The 19,055-nt window shown below is 45.9% G+C and overlaps 2 protein-coding genes across 2 annotated transcripts; one reads left to right on the forward strand and one right to left on the reverse strand.

Moving 5' to 3' along the window:
• The first annotated feature begins 162 nt into the window (after positions 1-162).
• Positions 163-3,717, forward strand: LOC115166988 (tripartite motif-containing protein 35-like). Its single transcript, XM_029720982.1, has 7 exons — positions 163-282; positions 625-896; positions 1,029-1,205; positions 1,753-1,848; positions 1,952-2,211; positions 2,611-2,729; positions 3,081-3,717. Exons 2-7 carry the CDS (start codon positions 666-668, stop codon positions 3,665-3,667), a joined length of 1,470 nt encoding a protein of 489 aa, XP_029576842.1. The 5' UTR covers positions 163-282; positions 625-665; the 3' UTR covers positions 3,668-3,717.
• A 356-nt stretch (positions 3,718-4,073) lies between these two features.
• Positions 4,074-18,433, reverse strand: LOC115166995 (platelet-derived growth factor receptor-like protein). The gene is given in 14 exon segments (XM_075074262.1): positions 4,074-4,942; positions 6,935-7,074; positions 12,477-12,522; positions 12,525-12,554; positions 12,556-12,573; positions 12,575-12,604; positions 12,607-12,639; positions 12,641-12,670; positions 14,553-14,659; positions 14,988-15,056; positions 15,059-15,138; positions 16,936-17,078; positions 17,457-17,629; positions 18,019-18,433. Coding segments are annotated over 14 exon segments (1,227 nt in total). The 5' UTR covers positions 18,104-18,433; the 3' UTR covers positions 4,074-4,699.
• Positions 18,434-19,055: the final 622 nt, after the last annotated feature.

The following is a 19,055-nucleotide window of genomic DNA, read 5'->3' on the forward strand; positions in this document are numbered from 1 at the left end:
CTCCTCCCACCCCTGGTAACACCTCAGGTCTCATTGGGCATGTAACCCCCAAGACCAATCACTGGCTGGGGGAAACACCCCCCAACCCCCCTCTATCCTGAATCACACCCGAGACCCCCCCCCCCCCATGGATATATACATCCATGATAAGTGAGACTTTTACATTGTAGTATTTAAGCTCACTCCAGACACTGAAACCGATAGACTTGTGTTCAGGAAAGTGTGCTTCCTGCTGCTGGACTTGCCACAGAGGACAATTCTTCTTCTTCTGGCTATTTGATGGTAAGTGCTTTGTCATTTGTTTTGGTGGTTGTTCTTCCTCCTAGATCTATGTTGAAGCTAGTAAAACATGTAGCTTACTGTACATGATAAATGGCTGAATGTAAACATGTTAGTCTTAAACTAGAAATCATCCTCAGTGGAGATTGGAGGATCTCTATTGAATGACTTCTTAGTCCAGGAACAGGATTAATGTGAGTCTGGGATACAGCCACAAAGAATCATTCAAAGCATGTTGTTAACAGAATGGATACACTGTAAAAATACAAATAAAAAGTTTACCTCAACAACTATAAAAGTGTACCTCACCTTCTGACCTTTGAACTTGTGTCTCTCCTGTTCCAGTAGCCATTACAGAGAAACTGACACTTTTACTGAGGGACAAAATGGCCTCTTGGTCCTTCTTCCAAGAAGAGGATTTCCTCTGTCCCGTGTGCTATGATATCTTCAGGGATCCTGTGGTTCTCCCTTGCAGCCACAGTGCCTGTAAGACCTGCATGGAGGAGTACTGGAAGTATAAAGACGACCGGGAGTGTCCAGTCTGCAGGAAGAGATCCTCCATGCCTTTCCCAACAGTCAGCCTCACCCTGAAGAGGCTGTGTGAGGGGTTCCTACAGGTGGGAGATCTACCTATGATAATTAATGTGCCCTAAATTGCACCTTATTCCCTTTTTAGTGCACTACATTTGACCAGAGCCCATAGGGATGAGTATGTATTATTTAAATGGTAAAATCAATCAATCCTACAGGAGAGAAGCTCCAGAGATGCAGAGCCTGGGTCTGAGAGGCTCTGTGGTCAACACAAAGCAGAACTCAAGCTCTTCTGTCTGGAGGATGAACAGACTGTCTGTTTGGTGTGTCGCGACTCAAGACGACACACAGGACACAAGTTCTGTCCCATAGATGAAGTTGTCCAGGACCAGGAAGTAGGACAAGAAATACTGTAAATGGCTGTGTTCAATCCGTAGCGCTGAAGATCTGCTTTATAAACGCTGCATATAATATGACGGCACAATCTGAAATTATCTTCACATTTTAACGCAGATCTTCCGCGATACTTCGGCGATACGGATTGAATCAGCCCATAGCCTATCTGAGATATTTGAAGGTATAAACGGTAATATGGCATCATTATACACAGAGGGGTGAGTTACTTCCTGGCTACAGAAACCAACAACATCATTCAAATCAGTCCATGTCTGCCCCTATTGGCTCTTCCCAATGTGGCCGTGTCTCAATGTATGCAAGCAGGAAGTCGCCTCAATATTGTTCAATGACGTCATATTACTGATATCTACCTTTAAATTACAAGGGATTGAGTTGCTTTGACTTATTGCAATCGATATTGCTTATAACATTAATATAGTATAACTTTGCAATTCTTTGAGTTGACTTTACTCAATTAATTTAGTGAGTTAGACAGTTGTGTTTTACTGTGTAGGAAGAGCCGTTCATGTGTTTGTCTGATTCCAGGAGAGAGTAAAGGCTGAACTGGGGCCCCTGAAGGAGAAGCTGAGACTTTACACTGAAGCCAAACAAACCTGTGGTCAAACAGAAAAATACCTGATGGTAATTATACAGTTTGACATTGCGATGCAGTCTGTCTGTTCGTTTAGAGGTTAATACTTGATTTATGTGATATTTATAGATATTTGGTGGGTGGGGTTTCCAGACACAGGCTGCAGAGACACACAGGGAAATCAAGAAAGAGTTTCAACATCTTCATCAGCTTCTCGTAAAGGAAGAGGAGGCCAGGATAAACGCTCTGATAGAGGAAGAGAAGGAGAAGACTAGGATGGTAAAGGAGAAGACTAAGGAGATTAGCAAAATAATCTCAACTCTTTCAGACACGATCCAAGCTGTAGAGGAGCGTCTAGAGGGCGACCATGTTACCTTTCTGCAGAGATACAAGGCCATTCTACACAAGGCCAGGTAAATGAGCTGCCTCCTGTCTCTCCTCTTCTTCTCTCCTCTTCTTCTCTCTCTGCGCTTCTTTTCCTCCTCTTCTTCTCTCCTCTTCTTCTCTCTGCGCTTCTTTTCTCCTGTTCTTCTCTCCTCTTCTTCTCTCCTCTTCTTCTCTCCTCTTCTTCTCTCTCTCTCCTATTCTCCTCTCTCCTATTCTCCTCTCTCCTCTTCTCCTCTCTCTCTCTCTCTTCTTCTCTCTTCTCCTCTTCTTCTCTCTCCTCCTCTTCTTCTCTCCTCTTCTTCTCTCTCCTCCTCTTCTTCTCTCTCTCCTCTTCTTCTCTCCCTCCTCTCTTCTCTTCTTTCCTCTTCTCTGTGGTTCTGAACTCCTAACCCCACAGCAGTACTAACTCCTGAGTGTTCTTCCAGAGCCCAGAGCACGTTTCTGGATCCACAGCTGGTCTCAGGAGCGCTGGTAGAGGTGGCCAAACACCTGGGCAACCTGCAGTCCAGAATTTGGAAGAAGATGCAGGGAGATATGAAATACTGTAAGTATAGTTCTGTTGAATGACATGGGCACCCAAACATTTGTAACCATGTCCAGAAGTTTACATTGACGCTTCTAATTGGCTCATTCATCTTCTCTCCTGTAACTATTTCCTAGGTTGTTGCTGTAAATGAGAATGTGTTCTCAGTCAACCGGGTAAAATGTAATACAGCCCATAGTTACTGTATTTATGTGGTAGAGTTACCATATTTATGTGGTAGAGTTACTGTGTTTATGTGGTAGAGTTACTGTATTTATGTGGTAGAGTTACTGTATTTATGTGCAAAAACATACCTATACATTGTCATTATTATGCAGTACAATAACACACTGTCTGTCTCTCTGTATTCAGATCCGGTGGTTCTGGACCCAACACGGCCCATCCAGACCTGCTGGTGTACCCCGATATGGTCACGTTCAGATCCAGAGACTCTGAGGGAGAGAGAAGAGATGGAGACGCTGGTTCCTGACACCCCAGAGAGGTTCAACCTCTATGAAGGGATCCTGGGCTCTGAGGGCTTCGATTCGGGGACACACACCTGGGACGTGGAAGTCAGGAATGAATATCTCCAGAGATACGACTACATCAGTGACTGGGCGCTGGGGGTGGTGGAGGAGTCTGTGTCCAGGAAGGGCGTGATAGAGAAGGGAGGCTGGAGATTAGAACAACATGGAGGAGTTTACACCGTACGCTCTGTCCCCGAACCTCTCATCACCCTCTCATTGAAGCTGAGACAGGAGCCCCTGAGGATCAGAGTGACATTGGACTGGGACGGAGGAACGCTGACCTTCTCCGATCCGCATTACAACGAACATCTCCACACGTTCACACACACCTTCACAGAGAAAGTCTTTCCGTATCTGAGCAGTGGGTGTGAGACCTTTACCTTGAGGATCTTGCCAGTGAAGGTTAACGTAGCGGCTGAACAGCCCAGATGACACCTCTGTGTACCACCTTTTGCATATTAAAATCTCATTATTTGTTTGAATTTTTTTGTACATTTCATTTCATACCCACTTTTAGCACAGATTTGATGTTAATGAAACTATTGATTGTTAAAGATTCCTGGACTCTTCATTGAGCCTGATACACCTGAACCAAACAAACGGCCTTTATGTTCAGACTGTTTCTGTTCTCTATCTCTCTGTACCACCCAATATAACATAGTCTGTGTCCCCACAAGGCTCTGGTCAAAATTAGTGCACCATATAGGGAATAGGGTGCCATTTGGGTCACAGGCTCTGTCACTCTGTCGTACACCACGGCAAAATGATGCCTCATATTGACCTGTATTGGTCCATGACACAATCTGACCATCAGACAATAAACACGCATTACAGAAGGTTATGTGTAGACTATGAAAGCATTTCTTTATTTAGACAAAATAGGTAGTAGGAAGAAAGAACACTAGAGAAACAACAAGCCTGTCGGTGGAAAGTGGAGAGGAGATACAGGAGCGTTATTCTACTGTATATTCCTCTAGGATTTGAAAATCAAATGAATTATGTCTATCGAAATACATTCACTACAATGTAGATGCTCAGAATGCTGTCTGGCTCTCTCTATTCTTCCCCCACCCCCTTCTCTCTCTCCCCAATTTGTATTCTTCCGCCCAGCTTTCTCTTTCCCTCCGCCCTGTGTAAACCTTCTATGCTGTGTGTGTGGTAACTACTGGCTGGTGGATATACATGAGCTACTTGAGAGCTCACTCATTGAGCCCTATAGCTTCACAGTATACATACATAGTAATGTATACATACATAGTAATGTATACTGTATACATACATAGTAATGTATACATACATAGTAATGTCAGAAGTAGAATGGTCATTTAAAACAAGGTTCCACCCATGGAATTAGAACCAACACATTCTAATTCTACAGTTCCAGTTCCATCTTGACAGGCTACTTCCTTCTCCTTCGTGGCAGTGCCATCCCTCTCCCATCTCTGATCTGAAGTCTATTGACTCTCAGGGTTTCTTAGGCTTGGGCTTGACTTTGACCTTATCCTTAGCAGCAGCAGCCGGAGCCGCGAGCACCTTGATGATGGTGGAGGTGGTTCTGGAGCCTTGCAGGTTCTGGGCGGTGCAGGTGTAAGTCCCTCCGTCCACCTCCCTCACCTCATCCACCAGGAGGATGGTCTGGGACTGCTGCCTCCCCAGACCTCCTCCGTCCGGATGAACACTGTCCTGGGTGTACAGAGGCCTGCCGATCTGCCGATCACACAACCACAACACAGACCACAACCACAGCACAGACACAACACAGACACACACAACACAGACACACACCACAACACAGACACACAACCACAAACCACACAAACAACACCACACAGACACACAACCACAGCAGACACACAACCACACACAGACACACAACCACAGCACAGACACACACACAGACACACAACCACAACACAGACACACAACCACAGCACAGACACACAACCACAACACAGACACACAACCACAACACAGACACACAACCACAACACAGACACACAACCACAACACAGACACACAACACAGACACAACACAACACAGACACACAACCACAACACAGACACACAACCACAACACAGACACACAACCACAGCACAGACACACAACCACAACACAGACACACAACCACAGCACAGACACACAACCACAACACAGACCACAACCACAGCACAGACACACAACCACAACACAGACACACAACCACAGCACAGACACACAACCACAACACAGACCACACACAGCCACACAACCACACCAGACACACAACCACAACACAGACACACAACCACAACACAGACACACAACCACAGCACAGACACACAACCACAACACAACACAACCACAGCACAGACACACAACCACAACACAGACACACAACCACAGCACAGACACACAACCACAACACAGACACAACCACAGCACAGACACACAACCACAACACAGACACAACCACAACACAGACAAACAACCACAGTCAGACACACAACACACACAGACACACAACCACAACACAGACACACCACAACACAGACACAACCACAACACAGACACACAACCACAGTCAGACACACAACCACAACACAGACACACAACCACAGTCAGACACACAACCACAACACAGACACACAACCACAGTCATACATACAAACACAGCACAAAGAAACAAGCAGTTTACAATTGTAGCCTCTCTGTACTGTATGTAGCCTCTCTGGACTGTATGTAGCCTCTCTGTACTGTATGTAGCCTCTCTGTACTGTATGTAGCCTCTGTACTGTATGTTCTCTGTACTGTATATAGCCTCTCTGTACTGTATAAGCCTCTCTGTACTGTATAGCTCTCTGTACTGTATATAGCCTCTCTGTACTGTATGTAGCCTCTCTGTACTGTATGTAGCCTCTCTGTACTGTATATCTCTGTACTGTATATAGATTCTCTGTACTGTATGTAGCCTCTCTGTACTGTATGTAGCCTCTCTGTACTGTATATAGCCTCTCTGTACTGTATATAGCTTATCTGTACTGTATATAGCCTCTCTGTACTGTATATAGCCTCTCTGTACTGTATATAGCCTCTCTGTACTGTATGTAGCGTCTGTACTGTATGTAGCCTCTCTGTACTGTATGTAGCCTCTGTACTGTATATAGCCTCTCTGTACTGTAGTAGCCTCTCTGTACTGTATATAGCCTCTCTGTACTGTATGTAGCCTCTGTACTGTATATACTCTGTACTGTATGTAGCCTCTCTGTACTGTATATAGCCTCTCTGTACTGTATATAGCCTCTCTGTACTGAATATACCCTCTCTGTACTGTATATAGCTTCTTCTGTACTGTATATAGCTTCTTGTACTGTTATATAGCCTCTCTGTACTGTATGTAGCCTCTCTGTACTGTATGTAGCCTCTGTACTGTATATAGCCTCTCTGTACTGTATATACCCTCTCTGTACTGTATATACTTTCTCTGTACTGTATATAGCCTCTCTGTACTGTATGTAGCGTCTGTACTGTATGTAGCCTCTCTGTACTGTATATAGCCTCTCTGGTACTGTATGTATCTAAGTGTAAAGCTTCTGTCAAGAGGTTTCTCATCATATAACAGGAGGTAGAGTATTGCACTTGTCCTGTAATCCTACTCTAGCTATTGATATGATAAATGATTGACCTCAAGCATGGCAGACCCAGTTAGCACAATAACATACCTGTTGCCCAGGGTACTCCCAGGTGAAGTCTATGACCACGTCCTGTTCTCCAATCACAGTACAGGTGACCTGTAGGTTCTGACCAATGGCCACAGAGTTGGAGGACGCCTGGATCACTGGGGGTCGGGGCGCCACAGGGTCTGACAGCAGGGGACAACACAGACAGCCATGAGACTCCTGAACAGCTAATCAATGGCTACCCAGACTATTTGCATTGACCCCCAACACCCCCACCACGCTGCTGCTACTCTCTGTTATCATCTTGCACAAAACATTTAATACCTTCCAATAAGTACATACTTACCTCAATTACCACGTCGACACCAGTGCCCCCGCACATTGTCTCTGTACCGGTACCCCCCTGTATCTAGCCGTCCACAAGGACTCTGCTACCGGTATCCCCGTGTATAGACTCCACAGTGGACTCTGTACCGGTATCCCCTGTATATAGCCTCCACATTGTCTCTGTACCGGTACCCCCTGTATATAGCCTCCACATTAACTCTGTACCGGTACCCCCCCGCTGTATATACCGTTACCTCCCACATTGTATCTGTACTGGAAACACCCTGTATATAGCCTCCACAGTTGTCTCTGTACCGGTACCCCCCTGTATATAGCCTCCATATTCGACTCTGTATCCGTAAACACCCTGTATATAGCCTCCACATTGACTCTGTACCGGTACCCCTGTATATAGCCTCCACATTGACTCTGTACCAGTACCCCCCTGTATATAGCCTCCACATTGACTCTGTACCGGTACACCTGTATATAGCCTCCACATTGACTCTGTACCGGTACACCTGTATATAGTCCCCCCATTGACTCTGACCGGGTACACCTCTGTATATAGCCTCCACATTGACTCTGTACCAGTACCCCCTGTATATAGCCTCCACCTTGACTCTGTACCGGTACACCCTGTATATAGCCTCCACATTGACTCTGTACCGGTACCCCCGTATATAGCCTCCACAATTGACTCTGTACCGATACCCCTGTATATAGCCTCCACATGACTCTGTACCGGTACCCCTGGTATATAGCCTCCACATTGATTCTGTACCGGTACCCCCGTATCTAGCCTCCACATTGACTCTGTACCGGTGCCCCCTGTATATAGCTTCCACATTGACTCTGTACCGGTACCCCCTGTATATAGCCTCCACATTGACTCTGTACTGTAAACACCTGTAATTAGTCTCCACATTGTGTCTCTGTACCGGTACGCCCCTAGTATATAGCCTCCCATTGCTCTGTACCGGTACCCCCCTGTATATAGTCTCCACATTGACTCTGTACCGGTACCCCCCCCGTATATAGCCTCCACATTGATTACTGTACCGGTTACCCCCTGTATATAGCCTCCACATGACTCTGTACCGGTAACCCCCTGTATATAGCCTCCACATTGACTCTGTACCGGTACCCCTTGTATATAGCCTCCACATTGACTCTGTACCGTAACACCCTGTATATAGCCTCCACATTGACTTCTGTACTGTAACACCCTGTATATAGCCTCCACATTGGTCTCTGTACCGGTACCCCTTGTATATAGCCTCCATATTGACTCTGTACCTAAACACCCTGTATATAGCCTCCACATTGACTCTGTACCGGTACCCCCTTGTATATAGCCTCCACATTGACTCTGTACCGGTACCCCCCCCCCCCCCTGTATATAGTCTCCACATTGACTCTGTACCGGTACCCCCTGTATATAGCCTCCACATTGACTCTGTACCGGTACCCCTGTATATAGCCTCCACATGGACTCTGTACCGTACCACCTGTATATAGTCTCCACATTGACTCTGTACCGGTACCCCTGTATATAGCTCCACATTGACTCTGTACCGGTACCCCCTGTATATAGCCTCCACATTGACTCTGTACCGGTACCCCTGTATATAGCCTCCACATTGACTCTGTACCGGTACCCCTGTATATAGCCTCCACATTGACTCTGTACCGTAACACCCTGTATATAGCCTCCACATTGACTCTGTACCGTACCCTGTATATAGGCTCCACATTGACTCTGTACCGGTACCCCCTGTATATAGCCTCCATTGACTCTGTACCGTAACACCCTGTATATAGCCTCCACATTGACTCTGTACCGTACACCCTGTATATAGCCTCCACATTGACTCTGTACCGTAACCCTGTATATAGCCTCCACATTGACTCTGTACCAGTACCCCCTGTATATAGCCTCCACATTGACTCTGTACCGGTACCCCTGTATATAGCCTCCACATTGACTCTGTACCGGTACCCCCTGTATATAGCCTCCACATTGACTCTGTACCGTACCCCTGTATATAGCTCCACATTGACTCTGTACCGGTACCCCTGTATATAGCCTCCACATTGACTCTGTACTGTCCACCTGTATATAGCCTCCACATTGTCTCTGTACCGGTACCCCCTGTATATAGCCTCCACATTGACTCTGTACCGGTACCCCCTGTATAGCCTCCACATTGACTCTGTACGGTGCCTGTATATAGCCTCCACATTGACTCTGTACCGGTACCCCCTGTATATAGCTCCACATTGACTCTGTACCGGTACCCCCTGTATATAGCCTCCACATTGACTCTGTACCGGTACCCCCTGTATATAGCCTCCACATTGACTCTGTACCGTAACCCTGTATATAGTCTCCACATTGACTCTGTACCGGTACCCCTGTATATAGCCTCCACATTGACTCTGTACCGGTACCCCCTGTATATAGCCTCCACATTGACTCTGTACCGTAACACCCTGTATATAGCCTCCACATTGACTCTGTACCGGTACCCCCTGAATATAGCCTCCACATTGACTCTGTACCGGTACCCCTGTATATAGCCTCCACATTGACTCTGTACCGTAACACCCTGTATATAGTCTCCACATTGACTCTGTACCGGTACCCCTGTATATAGCTCCACATTGACTCTGTACCGGTACCCCCTGTATAACCTCCACATTGACTCTGTACCGGTACCCCTGTATATAGCCTCCACATTGACTCTGTACCGGTACCCCTGTATATAGCCTCCACATTGACTCTGTACCGTAACACCCTGTATATAGCCTCCACAATGACTCTGAACCGTACACCCTGTATATAGGCTCCACATTGACTCTGTACCGGTACCCCCTGTATATAGCCTCCATATTGACTCTGTACCGTAACACCCTGTATATAGCCTCCACATTGACTCTGTACCGTAAACACCCTGTATATAGCCTCCACATTGACTCTGTACCGTTAAACACCCTGTATACAGCCTCCACATTGACTCTGTACCAGTACCCCCTGTATATAGCCTCCACATTGGACTCTGTAACCGGTACCCCCTGTTATATAGCCTCCATATCGGACTCTTGTAACGGTACCCCCTGTATATAGCCTCCACATTGACTCTGTACCGGTTACCCCCCGCTGTATATAGCTTCCACATTGACTCTGTACCGGTACCCCCTGTATATAGCCTCCACATTGACTCTGTACTGTAACAACCCTGTATATAGCCTCCACATTGTCTCTGTACCGGTACCCCCCTGTATATAGCCTCCATATTGACTCTGTACCGTAACACCCGTATATAGCTTCCACATTGACTCTGTACCGGTACCCCCTGTATATAGCCTCCACATTGACTCTGTACCGGTACCCCCTGTATATAGTCTCCACATTTACTCTGTACCGGTACCCCCCTGTATATAGCCTCCACATTGACTCTGTACGGTACCCCCCCTGTATATAGCCTCCACATTGACTCTGTACCGTAACACCCCTGTATATAGTCTCCACATTGACTTGTACCGGTATCCCCTGTATATAGCCTCCACATTGACTCTGTACCGGTACCCCCTGTATATAGCCTCCACATTGACTCTGTACCGTAAACCCTGTATATAGCCCTCCACATTGACTCTGTACCGTTACCCCCTGAATATAGCCTCCACATTGACTCTGTTACCCGGTTACCCCCCCCTGTATATTAGTCTCCACATTGACTCTGTACCGGTACCCCCCGTATATAGCCTCACATTGACTCTGTACCGGTACCCCCTGTATATAGTCTCCACATTGACTCTGTACCGGTACCCCTGTATATAGCCTCCACATTGACTCTGTACGGTACCCCCTGTATATAGCCTCCATATTGGACTCTGTACGTAACACCCTGTATATAGCCTCCACGATTGACTCTGTACCGTAACACCCTGTATATAGCCTCACATTGATTCTGTACCGGTACCCCCTGGTATATAGCCTCCACATTGACTCTGTACGGTACCCCCTGTATATAGCTTCCACATTGACCTCTGTAACCGGTTACCCCCTGTATATAGCCCCTCCACATTGACTCTGTACTGTAACACCCTGTATACTAGCCATCCACCTTTGTCTCTTGTACGGTACCACCCTGTATATAGCCTCCACATTTACTCTGTACCGGTACCCCCTGTATATAGCCTCCACATTGACTCTGTACGGTTACCCCCTGTATATAGCCTCCACATTGACTCTGTACTGTAACACCCTGTATATAGCCTCCACATTGTCTCTGTACGGTTACCCCTGTATAGTCTCCACATTGACTCTGTACCGGTACCCCCTGTATATAGCCTCCACATTGACTCTGTACCGGTACCCCCTGTATATAGTCTCACTATTGTTATTTACTGCTGCTCTTAAATTATTTATTATTCTTATCTCTTTACTTTTTGTTGTTGTTGGTATATTCTTAAAACTGCATTGTTGGTTAAGGGCTTGTAAGCAAGCATTTCACTGTAAGGTCTACTACACCTGTTTGTATTCAGCATTTCACTGTAAGTTCTACACCTGTTGTATTCAGCATTTCACTGTAAGGTCTACTACACCTGTTGTATTCATCATTTCACTGTGAGGTCTACTACACCTGTTGTATTCAGCATTTCACTGTAAGGTCTACTACACCTGTTGTATTCAGCATTTCACTGTAAGGTCTACTACACCTGTAGTATTCAGCATTTCACTGTAAGGTCTACCTACACCTGTTGTATTCAGCATTCACTGTAAGATCTACTACACCTGTGTATTCAGCATTTCACTGTAAGGTCTACTACACCTGTTGTATTCAGCATTTCACTGTAAGGTCTACTACACCTGTTGTATTCAGCATTTCACTGTGAGGTCTACCTACACCTGTTTGTATTCAGCATTTCACTGTAAGGTCTACTACACCTGTTGTATTCAGCATTTCACTGTGAGGTCTACTACACCTGTTGCATTCATCATTTCACTTGTAAGGTCTACTACACCTGTTGTATTCAGCATTTCACTGTATAGGTCTACACCTTTTTGTATTCGGTGCTTGTGACAAATAAAACTGGTATTTAATATATAACAGTCAATATGTCTGCCAGTCCACCCATCAAGGAACGTGACTTGACAAGGAACGTCCGCACTAGTCATTTTAATTCCATGAGTGGCTACCCCTGGGGAAGAGGCTAGCTGTTGTTTTAAGATACAAATCCATGGACTTACAGTTGACGTATATAAGCATGTACTGGACGGAGCTCTGCCTTGAGGTTTTCCGAGGCTGGCCACGCAGTACAGCTCCCCCGGCGTGGTGCAGCTTGGGCCCGGTGGATAGTGAATCCCTGTTTAACATTACAAACGTGATCTCCGCCCCGTCCACCGCCACCTCTAACCGGGGGAAACTCCCGGTGCAGAGACACCTAAGGATGACCAGGTGAGTTAATTACTTTATAGTGAGTGGAGAGCATATTCTTGACTATAGTGTCCATGTTAGGCAGTGGTGGGAAAAAGTACCCAATCATCATACTTAAGTAAAAAGTAAAGAAACCTTATAGAAAATGACATTAAAGTAAAAGTCACCCAGTAAAATACTACTTGAGTAAAAGTCTAAAAGTATTTGGTTTAAATATACTTAAGTATCAATAGTATACAATTTTCTTGTTTTTAAAATTTTCGGAGAGCCAGCAGCACACTCCAACATTTAGACATAATTTACAAGCGAAGCATGTGTGTTTAGTTAGTCCTCCAGATCAGAGGCAGTAGAGATGACCAGGGATGTTTCTGATGATAAGTGTGAAAATTGGACGATGTTCCTGTCCTGCTAAGCATTCAAAATGTAACGAGTACTTTTGGGTGTCAGGGAAAATGTATGGAGTAAAAAGTACATCATTTTCTTTAGGAATGTATTGAAGTAAAAGTAAAAGTTGTCAAAATGGTAAATTAAAGTACAGATACACCAAAATACTACTTAAGTGGTAATTTAAAGTATTTTCACTTAAGTACTTTACGCTACTGATATTAGGACGGCCTCAGGATCACAAGGAGTTGAGGCTGTCCTAATATAGACACCGTAAGTGTAACGGGGTAGAACCTTCAACCTATTTTGAACGGACCTTTGTTGATCTGCCTACTCCAGGTGATTGTTAATGAACCTTTTAGTGCAGTGGGCTAAATCAGTGTCACACAGAGTGTTTCTGGGTAGTCTTAAACAAATCTACTTTGAAACAAAAGTATTCACCTCACACACATGGTTATGGGCTTAAGAAAAGAAGACACCTGTACCATGTCAGATATAGAGATGAAATGTATTACATTTTGAGTTTGCATCCCAATATTACACTTTATATACTTCACAGAGGACTGAAATATAACAAAAACCATTTGACATAGAAACACCAGATATTCATTTTTTTTACATTTTGTATAATATTGATTAATTATGAAAAATATGAATAACATTCCACCCATGAGGCCTCTAGGTCATTTGACTACATACACGGGAGGCATAAATCACGGGAAAAAGAGCGGTCCTGAAAACATGTGTCACAAAACAAACAATACCTCACAATGATGAGGTGCAAAGAACTGAACTAAATAGTGTGTGATAATGACATACAGGTGTGTGAACAGGTGATCAGAATTCAGGTGATTGGGATCTGGAGAGGGAGCTGCGTTCAGGGGATCTATGTGTTTCAGAGCGTGAGTTGGAAGCAGGCATTACAAAAAAGAAATAGTTGTTGATTCCTGATATTATTGTCTGATTCCCATGCTCCTCGCTTTGATGTAAAGAACCTCCTCCCTGGGCCTCCCGAGTGGCGCAGCGGTCTGAGGCACTGCATCTCGGTGCTAGAGGCGTCACTACAGACCCTGGTTTGATCCCGGGCTGTATCACAACCGGCTGTGATTGGGAGTCCCCATAGGGTGGCTCGCACATTTGCGTCGTCCGGGTTAGGGTTTGGCCGGGGTAGGCCATCATTGTAAATAAGAATTTGTTCTTAACTGACTTGTCTAGTTAAATAAAGACCTGTGTTATGTTTAGCCCAGTCCTGATGACCTCGCCTGGCGTGTAGACCCCGGTCCTGATGACCTCACCTGGCGTGTAGACCCGGTGATATAGTACAGCTACAGCAATAGGATGTTGTGTATTTCCCCACATAAATTGTAGCACATTATGAGAAAATAGTCAAATATGATAGGCGCATGGTCAAATGTGCTTATGACAAGGCTTGAAATGCCTTGTCATAAGCAAGAGGTAATTCTGTATTATCTAATCTAATCCCGCCAGATCTGTTCTGAACTCACCTTGGCGTCAGGTGATGTCACCTGACAGGGGAGGACTGTTGGCCAATTGGTCCTCAGCTGGATGACCTCATAGTAGGAGGAGGAGGGGACAAACAGCTCCTGTGGGTCTGGGGGGAGGGGCAGACAACTGTTATACTGTGCGGCACATATGACGCCCTATTTCCTATATAATGCACAATTTTTGAACAGAACCCTATGGGCCCCTGGTCAAACGTACTGCACTATACAGGGAACAGGGTGCTATTTGGGACCTGGTGATTACACAAGCTTGTGTCTCAGTTCATCCTATTCCCAACCCCAATGTAATGCATTTCTTTGGTCAAAGAATGGGTCATTTGGCCCTGGTCAAATGGAGTGCACTACATAGAAACCAGGGTGCCTTTTGGAACGTAGCCATGGTAACAACTCCTATGTCAGGAGGTCGGGACTTAGTACCAGGGAAGAAGACAAAGACTTTGACAGCCTTGTCGTACACCTTCCTGCAGTCCCTTTCTTCACAGTACATGGGAAGCAGGTGTATTCTCCAGTGTCTGCTCCTGTAGAGTTGGACAGGGTCAGGGTGCCGTACCGGTCATGCTGCACCGTCCTGTACGAACACAAAGAAACAAGAGTCCCTCACACCAAAGCCACACAGGCCTACATACAGCATCTCTATACAAATAGAGAGGCAAGAAATGAGTCCCTCACACCAGATGCGAACAAAGATTTTTTCTTTAACGAGTCCGACGCAAAGGATACACTGCTTTCTCGGGAACGGGCCCATATCCCCGACGGAGAAAAAGGGAGCGGAGGTCGGGCTGCCTTCTGAGAATTCGTAGGCGGGTGAGTACACCTCCACTACCATCCCTACTATTGATCAAGACTATCCGGGAAGATTAAACTACCAACGGGACATCAAAAACTGTAATATCTTGTGTTTCACCGAGTCGTGGCTGAACGACGACACGGATAATATAGAGCTGACGGGATTTTCCATGCATCGGCAGGACAGAGAAGCTACGTCTGGTAAGACGAGGGGCGGGGTTGTATGTCTATTTGTCAATACCAGCTGGTGCGAGATGTCTAATGTTAAAGAAGTCTCGAGGTATTGCTCGCCTGAGGTAGAGTACCTCATGATAAGCTGTAGACCACACTATCTACCAAGATCATAATTGTTTCCTCCTGATTCCTGCTTACAAGCAAAACTAAAGCAGGAAGTACCAGTGACTCGCTCACTACGGAAGTGGTCAGATGACGCGGATGCTAGGCTACAGGACTGTTTTGCTAGCACAGACTGGAATATGTTCCGGGATTCATCCAATGGCATTGAGGAGTACACCACCTCAGTCATAGGCTTCATCAATAAGTGACTACAGCTCAGCGTTCAACACCATAGTGCCCACAAGCTCATCACTAAGCTAGGACCCTGGGACTAAACACCTCCCTCTGCAACTGGATCCTGGACTTGCTGACGGGCCGCCCCCAGGTGGTAAGGGTAGACAACAACATGTCTGCCACGCTGATCCTCAACATGGGGGCCCCTCAGGGGTGCGTGCTTAGTTCCCTCCTGTACTCCATTTTCACCCCCTGACTGCGTGGCCTATCCAATACCATCATTAAGTTTGCTGACGACACAAGAGCTGTAGGCCTGATCACCGACAACGATAAGACAGCCTATAAGGAGGAGGTCAGAGACCTGGCAGTGTGGTGCCAGGACAACAACCTCTCCCTCAATGTGAGCAAGACAAAGGAGCTGATTGTGGACTGCAGGAAAAGGCAGGCGAACAGACCCCCATTAACATCGACAGGGCTGTAGTGGAGCGGGTCGAGTATTTCAAGTTCCTTGGTGTCCACATCACCAACAAACTGTCATGGTCCAAACACACCAAGACAGTAGTGAAGAGGGCACGATAACACATTTCCCCCCTCAAGAGATTGAAAAGATTTGGCACGAGTCCCCAGATCCTCAAAAAGTTCTACAGCTGCACCATCGAGAGCATCCTGACCGGTTGCATCATCGCCTGGTATGGCAACTGCTCGGCCTCCGACCGCAAGGCGCTACAGAGGATAGTGCGTACGGCCCAGTACATCACTGGGGCCAAGCTTCCTGCTATCCAGGATTATATACTAGGCGGTGTCAGAGGAAAGCCCAAATAATTCTGAAAGATTCCAGTCACCCAAGTCATAAACTGTTCTCTCTACACCTGTTGTATTCGGCGCATGTGACAAATAAGGTTTGATTTGATTTGATGACTCAGCAACTAATATTGGACTATCCTTGCAAGAAGTCGTTTTTTTATTATTTAAGTTTTATACAGGCAAGTCAACATTGAGACAGGTCCCTTTTTTCTAGTGAGTCCTTGTTGCCGTGGAGTCACATCGTCAAAAGGCCCCGGAGTCTCACCTGAGTCTCCCCTCGTCGTCCTCCTCCAGGTAAACAGGAACGCCCCACCCAACAGGGTTCCCTTTACACCTCAGCTCCAGGGTGTCGCCGGACCGGATGCTCAGACTGTCCCCCACATGCTGGAACTTCCCCTTGTTCACCACCTATGGTATAAACCAGGGAGGAGAAACACGCACGGCAGTTAACCTTTAGTGTTCATTACGTTTAAACAAAAGAGAAGCCATCACATTGCTTTTCGCTAGTATTACTTATTTTTGTTCAAGCTTCGTCAGAGCTTTTGTGAATGTTTGTAATTTGCACTTTATTAGTAGACATTACTCCACCAACATCCGTTGATTGTGTCAAATATCTCAAACATTCAAGTGTTTTTTTGATTTGTGTACATAATGTTTATCTTTAATGTGGACTATGTATATGTACAGATTTTATGAAGACGCCAATCTGTCATGGCAGCCTCAAGATTATGAAAATGCAAAATGAGGCTTTCTCTCGCGAATAATTTGAAATGTATTCAATTCTACCTGTGTCAGGTGAACAGGTCCCTGGTTGGCTGCTGATGGTGGAGCCAGTGTTGCTTTAACCTTGGGTTTGGTTGTGGCTTTACCTGCTCCCCTCACTGGTTTACCCTTACTGGATTTGGGCTTACGGTCTGGTGGGGTGGTCCGTCCCTCTTGCTCATCCTGCTGGCACTGTCCTGCAGAGCAAGTATCCAATATTGAATTTGTATTCTTTGAAATACACTTAACCATAGTCACAAGCACAGTAAGTTCCAGGTCAATGCAACAAATAAAAGCACGAAGAGTCGAATGTTGATTTGATGTTAGATTAAAACATTGCAGTATGCCATTGGTAACCATACTTGGGCAATAACAGGAATATCCTGCAAAGGAATTTACTATACAGACAGACTGCATGAGGTGAAACCAAATGAAATGTAACTAACTCAAGAAATGCCATCAAAGTTCACAATAAGTCAGAGTAATGCAACCATCTACTGATCTCCTCCTGTACCTCACTAGCCTAGTGGATGTTTAGGAATGCACATTATCCACAGCCACACAGAGAGGAAATAAAGTCACTTACCAAACTCCAGGATTAACCCACAGATGAGGAAAGCCCCCAATAACACCAGCCTCCACTTCTCCCCTGAGCCGTTTACTGCCACCATGGCTCCTGTGATGTACAGACCAATGAACCCACCGACTGACTGACCGCAGGATTAACAGTTCACAAGGTTCACAACCGCAGTACAACAGGGAACGCAACAAGGACTGAAAGACATGAAAATTAAAGAAGGGGGTAGAGAGAGAAGGAGAGAGGGAGAGATGGAGGGAGGGAGGGAGAAGGAGGTTTGCTGCGTGACTGCGAAATGAGTGGTCAGCTGTTTAGCCAAATCACACACATTCCTCTACTGACCAAAAGAGAATGAAAGAAAGAAAGAAAGAGAGAGAGAGAGAGAGAGGCAGATAGAGGGAGAGAGGGAGAAGTAGACACAGAGAGAGAGAGAGGGAGAGAGAGAGAGAGGGAGAGAGCGAGGGAGAGAGCAGGGGAAAGAGGGAGAGGGAGAAGTAGAGAGAGAGAGAGAGAGAGAGAGAGGCAGATAGAGGGAGAGAGCGAGGGAGAGAGCGAGGGAAAGGGGGAGAGAGAGAGTCTCCCCAAATTCTTCCTGTGGTGCTCAATGGAGCCATTCAGGGGCCTGTGGTCCAATCAGGGGCCGGGAATGGAGGCCCCTCCACCCTGCTACGTCTGGGACTGCTGAGACTGTTTATTTAGCTGGAGAAGTGGAGTGAGAGAGAGAAAAAGCTTTGCATAGTAGCAGTGGCCCTCTGAACTACCTTGAAGATGTAAATAACAGTTGTCATTGTGTTGATGATAAAGTGTTTTGGTTAGGTTAGACTATTTGTTTAGCTGGTGAAGTGAAGTAAGAAGAGCACGGCAGGTTGGCAGTGGCCCTCTGAAGTACAGAAGCGATATCTTTTAAAAGTAAACAACATGGGAATTTCTAATACTACTCTTTTCATTGGATTTAGTTTGTTTAGCTGGAGAGGTGGGATAGAGGGAGAGAAGCATGATCAACCTGAACTACCGTGCCTCATAACTTGAAGACGGAAATAGAGTAT

This window comes from Salmo trutta, chromosome 3 (genome assembly GCF_901001165.1).
Source record: "Salmo trutta chromosome 3, fSalTru1.1, whole genome shotgun sequence".
Classification (NCBI taxonomy): Eukaryota; Metazoa; Chordata; class Actinopteri; order Salmoniformes; family Salmonidae; genus Salmo; species Salmo trutta.